This window comes from Trypanosoma equiperdum (genome assembly GCF_001457755.1).
Source record: "Trypanosoma equiperdum strain OVI genome assembly, contig: ctg_1322, whole genome shotgun sequence".
Taxonomy (NCBI): domain Eukaryota; phylum Euglenozoa; class Kinetoplastea; order Trypanosomatida; family Trypanosomatidae; genus Trypanosoma; species Trypanosoma equiperdum.
In genome coordinates, this window is record NW_027123308.1 from 1 (window position 1) to 8,251 (window position 8,251).

The 8,251-nt window shown below is 41.0% G+C and overlaps 1 protein-coding gene and 1 pseudogene across 2 annotated transcripts; both read right to left on the minus strand.

Moving 5' to 3' along the window:
- Positions 1 to 3,388: 3,388 nt before the first annotated feature.
- Positions 3,389 to 3,961, minus strand: TEOVI_000659800 (uncharacterized protein; the record flags this gene model as incomplete). Its single annotated transcript, XM_067221130.1, has 1 exon — positions 3,389 to 3,961. One exon carries the CDS (start codon positions 3,959 to 3,961, stop codon positions 3,389 to 3,391), a length of 573 nt encoding a protein of 190 aa, XP_067077231.1.
- Positions 3,962 to 5,607: 1,646 nt separating this feature from the next.
- TEOVI_000659900:pseudogene lies at positions 5,608 to 6,322 on the minus strand (annotated as a pseudogene). Its single transcript is given in 2 exon segments — positions 5,608 to 5,718; positions 5,720 to 6,322. Coding segments are annotated over 2 exon segments (714 nt in total).
- Between the last annotated feature and the right edge of the window lie 1,929 nt (positions 6,323 to 8,251).

Genomic DNA, 8,251 nt, shown 5'->3' on the forward strand with positions numbered 1-8,251 from the left:
CCCTGGCACCACGTTGAGGTGGCCGGCATCGCTAGGGCACTTATTTTTAATACTCTATCACCAAACTACTTTTCACCCATACAACACCATCATGCACATTTTACGGTATTTTTCAAAGTTTTCACTCATTTTCGAAAATTTCACTTGTTTTCACATTTTTATCATAATGTGTTAAAATATAACAGATTTTAATAATTTTTTTAAGTTTTCTTAATTTTCATAAAATTGAAAAAAACCCTAATAAACATTTAATAATAAAAGTTAAAATGCAAGCAAAAGGAGGTGATTTATTACAACAAAATTGTTCCCTGTGGTGTTTATAGCCTTACCACAATTCCCTACTATTACTTTTTCTTCCTCTTTAACTTTGCAATTTTTCCTGTTTCTTCCTTGCCATTAGTCCATTGAAAACCATCGCTGTATTTGCAATATCCTCTTTTTAGTTTTTTAATGCAAGGCGAACTTTTTTCTTCCGGGTCTTACCTTGTTTTTGCTGCGGCTGCGTTTTGGTATTTGTTGCATCAAAGTATACGAGTGCGTTTGACAACGAAGTACCTTGAGCTGCATTTTGTAAGGGAAAAGTCTCGCATTCTGCGTCGATGCATGCAGTTGCTGTTTCTGATTGTATAGTGTTTATGAAGTTGTTATCGTAGTCCATTGTAGTTGCACCGATTGCTTCCGCTCGGTATTCCTCTACTTCATCTGAACTTGTTTTGGTCCATGTTGCCGCACTTTTGTATAAGGCGAAAAGCTGTTTGAGTCGGGAATTTTAGCTAATGCTTTGCCTGAGTGCCATGTGGGTTTTCATATTTCTGGTCGCAGCGTCACTAAATAGTTGCATAGGGCATACTCTATGTGGCTATTGTATGCCTCTGGCCGGTGTGTGGCCGCAGGGTTTTTACTACAGCTGCTCCTTTTGTTTTCTGCTTCATAGATTTGGAGCTCTTCCGCCGCTGCTGTATCTGGTGTTGTTGCCGCAGCTGTCATGGGGCTTAGGTAGTCGGTGCCCACCCCGCTCAATGTCGTGCACTTGTCGTCTTCCGGACTGCTCCATACGCCTGTTATGGCTACAAGCGTGTCTTTCGTTTTCTTTATCAGCTTTATATATTTTTGCGGTTGGATCTTTAGAAGAATGTAGCTTTATGTGTGCTGGCTCTTGTAGGTTTATGTCTGTTGCTGCCCTGTGCAAAGTTGTATCGCCGTCCAATTTGCAGTGCGAGTCCTCCAGAGTCGGCTGCGTGTTGTCGTGGATGCACATGCCTACGAAAGTTCCCGTGGGGCCTGCTGACGGTTCCGGCCTGGTCGGTAGCGCTGTTTTCAGCAGCGCCCGCCTGCAGGAGGAACGTCGCCTAATTATGTCTACTGCAGCTGCTGCTTTCTGTTTCTTCTGCTTTGCCTGTGCTTCCACTGTCTCTTCGCTCTCCCCTTCGAAAAACGCCACTGCGAATGCTGCCGCCCACTTGTCTGGCGGCGGTGTTTGATATGCTTTGATTTGCCACTGCCTTGCCGTTTATGCCAAAGAATTTATGGTGGTGTCGTCTTGAAGGGCATCGTTCTCCACATGGCTCGCTAGTTTCGACGCATATTTTACTACACCGCAGCGGCTGGCTATTTTGCTGCCTGACGGTTCGACTACTTTTGCCAGCAGCCTGTTGTTGCTCGCAAAAAATAACGCAATAGCGATAGCTTTGATCATTGTGCAACGGCTTCTGTCGTTTTTTCTTCGCCTCTCGTGGTTACTCTCAACTTTCTGTGCTTCTCTTTAATGCTGTTGCAGACGATAGGCTCGAAGGTTGCTGTTGGTGGCTGGGTTAGGCTTTCTTTTGGCCTTTGTGTTTAAACTGCTGATAGAGTTGCCAATATTTGCAAGGGTTAAACGCTCGCTTGAGTTTACTTTTTGTGTTTCTACAGCTCAAAGTATGAAGGCTTTAACATACTCTTTATTTCACAACCTTACTTCTATAAATCATTCAAAAAATATTTCTTTTTCCTTTCTCTTCACGTATATATCAACTATCATTTATGACTGCTGTGTGCTTCTGTGCAGGCCAACTCTTGGTGTGTGGATGCATCTACAATGACGATGTAACGCTGATACATAGCTTGTACGCATGTTTTTGAGCGTTAAATTGTTATGCTGGGTTACTGTATGTTTTTTGCCTCTAGAGCGGAACCTGCGCTTCTGATTGCACTGTTTTGCTTTTGATTTTCTTTTTATGCCTCATTACTGTCGCATCAGTATGTGTTTTTATATAAATTAGCCGCTTCTTTAAATGGGTCTAACGGGTTTCCTTTGAGCCAGAAGTGGGAGCGGAGCATTATTTGAAACTTTCTGTGATATATATATAGGCCCCTTTAGTGTGTTCATATGCGACCGGTTTCGTTATTCCTTTCACGGTGATTGCTCTTGTGCTTTAGTCGTAAGTTTATCCTTTTGATTCCGATCATTGAAACGCAATAGCTACATTTAGTTAGTCCTGTATTCTGTACCTCCCCATAATAAGTGACACCATATTCTTTTGTATCATGGTCTCTTCTTTATTTCTGAGTTTAAAAGTGCGTGTAAGTCCTCTAAACTCCGTATTTTTCTATTATAATAACATTTCCTACACTCAAACTCATTCTCCACTCACTCACTTACCCACATTCTATCCATGACATTGTTTTAAGTGTCTCTATTTAGGAAGCCAATTTAGTCTTCACAGTACCATAATTATAATATTCATATACACACACTCACAACACTCTTCTATCATGCCATTATTAATATTTTTATAACCCCAACTAATATCCATAAAATAAAAAAAAACAAATCAAATGAGAATAACATACATTTTTCATAGTATCACTCTACTTTCCTTTACAGCCATAGACCACCTTCGTACTAATTTTTTATATTTTTATAATCTGTACATTCCTCAAGGGGTTTATAAAAGCTTTAAAGTGTCTAAAATTTCACAATTTCATAAATTTTATAAAATAGAGCAATAACTATAAAATTCTACCAACCTCCTAATGGCAGCGGCAATCAGTAAAAAATTCTTATTTTCAAGAAAACTGGAATCTTTGCAGTTGCCTCCTGTCCATCGACAAGGAGCTTTGTCACCCTGAGGGGCAGTTCCTTGGACCGCATTGCATTTCTCATGACTATCGGAAGTATAACAATTTACCCCTGTTGTTTTCTTTTCACCTTTATTCTCCTCTGTTTTTTCCTCTGCAATGACTTTCTGTGTATCGGGTTTGGCCTTTGCATTACGGTTCCTATAGTCTGTTTTGGTAAGATGACCAAGGCCAGATGCAAAATTCGCCTCCTTCTCCAGCTCATTTAGCGCCTTGCTCTCCTTCGATTTGCCAACTTCATATTTTGTTGTCTGTTTTCCGGGGTTGGTTATAAACGTTTTTTGAATTTTTTTTCGTCACCGGTGTATAGTTTAGTGATCAATTTGTTGTAAGCGTCTTCATCGTCTGTACTTAAGTCGAACATTGCTTGGGTCGCTTCCTTGCGCGGCGTTTTGGTTTTGATATCTGCTTGGCTGAGCCGGTCTAGCTTACCTGCTGCTGTGTCCAGAATGTCGTCTCCTTTGCATATTGCTGCGCGTACTTGTTTATCGGTCGGGATGGTTGTCTTCCGTATGTCGTCGTCTGTGGGACAAGGACATGCACCGGCCGCGTCGTCTTTTATTTGAGTTTTGGTCACCGATTGCTTGCCTAAATTTTGCCACTGCTCATGGAAAACGAAATCAGGCCGGGCTGCGTTTCTGCGGAGCAACCAACTGCTTGGGCCGCGCTCGTCCATTGCGGGCTTCTTCCGTTTGGTTTGGTGCCGCATTTCATTTGCAGCGAAGGTGTTGGGGTTGTCGGCTACAGTGTTGCGTCTGCTACCAACGGAATGTTGGTCTGTTTGCTGCTTTCCAGGAGATGCATTTTGTCCCCTACTTTGCCTCGTTCGGCTACTTTGCATGCTGCCGCTGAGTTACCTGTTAGTTTCAGCTCAACTGTGACTGGGTTGTTGTTTCTGCCGTTTTCTGTTATCGCTGTATCCGCGTCATTGAAAGTTGTCTCCTGTAGGACGCTGGATAGTGAGGTGACCCCAATTTGCTCGCTTATTGTGGCCGATGCTGACAAAGCTTTTTGCGAGAGCACTGCTACGCTGCCTGCTTGTTGGAACATTAACGTTGTGCTGTAGCTTGTGAGTGCTTGGACAGCTTTTATATCGTCACCTGTTGTTCTCCAGTGCTGAATTTTCTACATTTTTAGTGTATGTATATTCTGTTCTAACGATGCTGTCAGCTCTTGGACTTTGTCGGCGTATTTGGCAGTATTGGCATCCAGACACTGCATAGCATCGCAGGCCGTCGTGACTTTTCTGCCTATGTTGGTGTCGTCCAAAGTGAACGGTGCGGTTAGTGACGCCTGTTCTAGTAGTGCTGTTGCCACTTTCACGATTATTTCGATGCGCATGCTTCGCCACAAGTCAAGACTAATTTCTGTCGTTTTCCCTGTTGATTATTCCTTTGATACGTAAAATCTTTGAGGTGGTATGTAGCTTCTGTATCTTTGTGTGTGCGTGTAAGAAATGGTTTTCACAGATGATAACAGTAATTTAACTCAAGTCATTGAACTCTTCTACTTAAAGTATGAATCAATTTCGAATCACAAAATTAGCTTTGTTATTTTTTTTGGTCACACTTTCCATAGTTTGAACAAATCCTCTTCCTTAAAGGCGTCAGCTCAAACACTCTCATAAGTAAAATCTAATCTCTCTCCCGGAACTTCTAAAGTTTTTATATTCCACAGATTCAGGTTGCTGTTTTTCTTGGTCCTTTCAAACTTGCCATACCAAGTTAGGTTAGTCATAGTTATATTTGCACTTTTTCACATCCCATTTTCAACCGTCTTTAAATCATTTGTCTTTTTTTTCAGAGCATTTTTTGTATTCGGCATTCGTTGCTGCAGCTCCCTCTGTTCCTTCTGTGTTTGTCTGTCCTTTTCCTGCTTTAAGTTCGCATTCTCCTTTGCTTTTTTCAGTTGTATTCTCTTTTCATTCGCATTTACCTGTATTTTCACATGTGCTTTTGTTGCTTTTGTTGCTTTTGTGTTCGCTGCAGTTTGTAGTTGGTTTTTTGGCCGCGTCAGTTCTGCTCATTGGCTGTATTTGGGTTTGAGTGAGTGTGGTGTGGTACAGCGCGGCCGCTGTTGCGTTTATCAGTCTTAGCTTGTCTGCCAGTCTATACGTTGTTATTTTAGCCTGCGCTTGCTTGTCATAAAGTTTGGCGGCGGCTTTGAGCCTTTGTCGCCACTTAAGCGAGGCTTCGTCTTCAAGAATTTGCTCTGCGGTGTATTTAGCGCACCTGCCTGTCGTCCCCGTGACTTCCCCGTCACAACCGCCTTAACCCGTCCCTGCTACTTTTCCGACATTATATTTAATCGTCTGGGTGTCGCTCGTGGTGCTGAGCGGCAGCTTGTAGAAGGCCCCTAGTCGGTTACTTAGTTCTGGTGTTGTTGGATGTTCGGGTATTAAGGCTGCCGGGCACTTTGATGCTAGAAACTCGGCTCGATCTTTGCCGTTGCTAGTTTCTGTCTGGGCCGCCGCATTCGCACCTGACTGGCAGTCAAGGCAGCAGCCTTTGCCGGCGGCGTTGTCGGTTGCCGCCCCAGCGCATAGACAAAGTATTGTGGCGTACAGTGAGTCCGTGGCGCCTGTGCCTGCAGCTGGACCGCCTGAGCTGCCTTTGCCGCAGTACCCTTTGCGGTCATCCGGGCTTTTCAGCTCCGCCGATTTGCCAGCACTGCCGTACAGCGCTAATTCTTGGAGCCGCTCCAAGTTTGCCGCTTTGAGGTCTTCTTTGGCGGTCGCTGCTTCCTTTACCAGGTTGAGTGCCTCGTGTAGCAGGCTTTTAATCTGTTGTTTTAAGTTTTCGTTAGCTCTGTGTCGTTCCCAGTCTTTCAGTGCCAGAGCCTCGGGGTCTGTTGGCGGCAGTTTAGCTACTCGAGTCCACTTGTCCCAATGGTCGCCGTAATATTTCGTCTCCCCTGTGTGTTCAGATTGAATTTGTTCCCAGGTTTTCTCCTTGTTCTTTTCAACTGTTGATCTTGTCCGCTCATCCAGTAGTGTGAAGTTGATCGCCGACAATGTGTTGATGATCTTCTGTATTTCTTGAGGTTTAGACGCTGGTGGAATCTTTGCTTTAGCGAACTGAACTAAACTGCATACTGCGGCAAATGCTGCCGCATTTTCTCCAGGTGTTACAGCACCGCTTGCCCCTATTTCAAACATTTGCAATACTGCTATAAAAAAGGAACAGAAAATACTTAATTTCATGGCTTATTCGCGTGTGTCTTAAACTACAACTCCTCCGAGGCGCTGAAAAAGGTTGAAAAAGAGTTTAGATGTAGTTTCGTTACTGCCGTTGCGGATGGCATAGCAACGATTTGAGAAATTTCTAAAAGACTGAGCACCGTTCTCAAAACACTGCACATGAACAATGAATATCATGCTAGTGCTGACAAAGCACCTCCGCCATGCCACTATATGTTTTTAAATATATAACTTATTTGGATGAAAGAACCTTCAAAAAGTGAATAAACGAAAATCGGTCTTAGTTCGTATAACAAATTACGGTGTGTTCAATTTATTTCTATTAATGAAGATAAGTGACTACATCATTAAAATATTTAAATTTTTTACTTTAAAGGATTGTATTTTAAATATATTAAATCTAAGTAAACAGTAGTTTCACTATAGAAAACCACGGGCACCATGAAAATTTTTTCAAGGTAAATTTTGTACATGAACAAGTTTCCGATCGAGATAAAATCTGTTTATTTCTTTTTTTAAGTTAAATATACACAAAGCTGTGTGAAAGATAAAATAATTATTATAAATGATTTCTCTAAAGTGGTTTGGTTGCCACAATAACGACTCAACTGCCTTTTTGTAAGTAATTATGTTTATAATCTCCTAAATGTGAAATTTAGACTTACTTTTCTCGCCTTTACACGGCTTCATTCTAGAAAAAACAATTTCTGGCCTCTATTTTATAACTTTTTCAATGTTTCCTGGTGTAGAGATCGCCTAGACTCAGTGTTTCTACGCTATATTGTGCTGCAACAACACTTTTGTGGCCGTGGTTCCTCTGACGGTGGGAGGCATTGTTCCGCGACCAGCTAGTCTGTCTCAATTTGGTTTTGGTTTGTAGCACACACCAAAAGTCTGAATAAAATTATAGGCTGATTGCTGTTGCTGTTCGTAGCCGCACTTTTTGTCTAATTTCCTTGGTTTTTAGCTGAACTATCTATATTACCTTTATATGTATCTATTATAGTTCTCTGAAAGAAAATAGTAAATTCGTCGAACGATTCTTGACAACGTATTGACAATTCTGGTTTTAGATGACTTCCGATAACTCTACTTTTTTGTGTCAGGCGTTAACACCTCAGTTTTCAGTAACATCTATTTCGTTTCTCCATCATTTCTTTCTGTATGGAAATTGCAATCATTATCACTATTTTGGTCAAAACTGCGAATCTTCATATCGTTTCCCTTTGTCTTTTTTCCTTTCTACTAAAAATATTCTTTGAGCCATCTCTATATCGTGTTCATTCACTTCAGTTACACAATTATTATCATTTAACTCCTTCTATTATAGCCAGAAATTTAGTTTTAACGTCCCCATTTAAATAATATTAGTATATGCACGCTCACCACACACCCCTATAGGGATACCATTACTACTATAACACAAAAAAATATCCATAAAATATACAAAATAATCAAAATAAACAAATTAGTACAGTACCCATTTCTTATACCCTGTTAGCTTACTGTTTTGCAGCCATATGAACCTACCATACACATTTAATAAAATGTGAAATTTTATATATTTTCAAACCCCTCACTCATTTGCACATTTTCATCAAAAAGAGAGTAAAGTAAATTAAATTTTAGCAGATTTTGGCATATTCTCTCGAAATATTAAATTTTACAAATTTTCAAAAACTGAGTAAAAATCCCTAGAGTTTTAAAATGCTAAAATGCTAACAAACTCATAAAAGCAACAGCCGTCTAAGAAAATTTCTTTTTGACTAGAAAACTACCATTTCGGCATTTTTCCGTATCCTTGTCATCTTCACCCTCTTTACCCTCCCTAAATGCACAATTTTGCTTGTCACCTGTTTTGTCATTTTTACAAGCTGTTTTATCATATCCGTGTTTTGCGCACCCAGTTGCAGCTTCTCCCTCTTTTGGTTT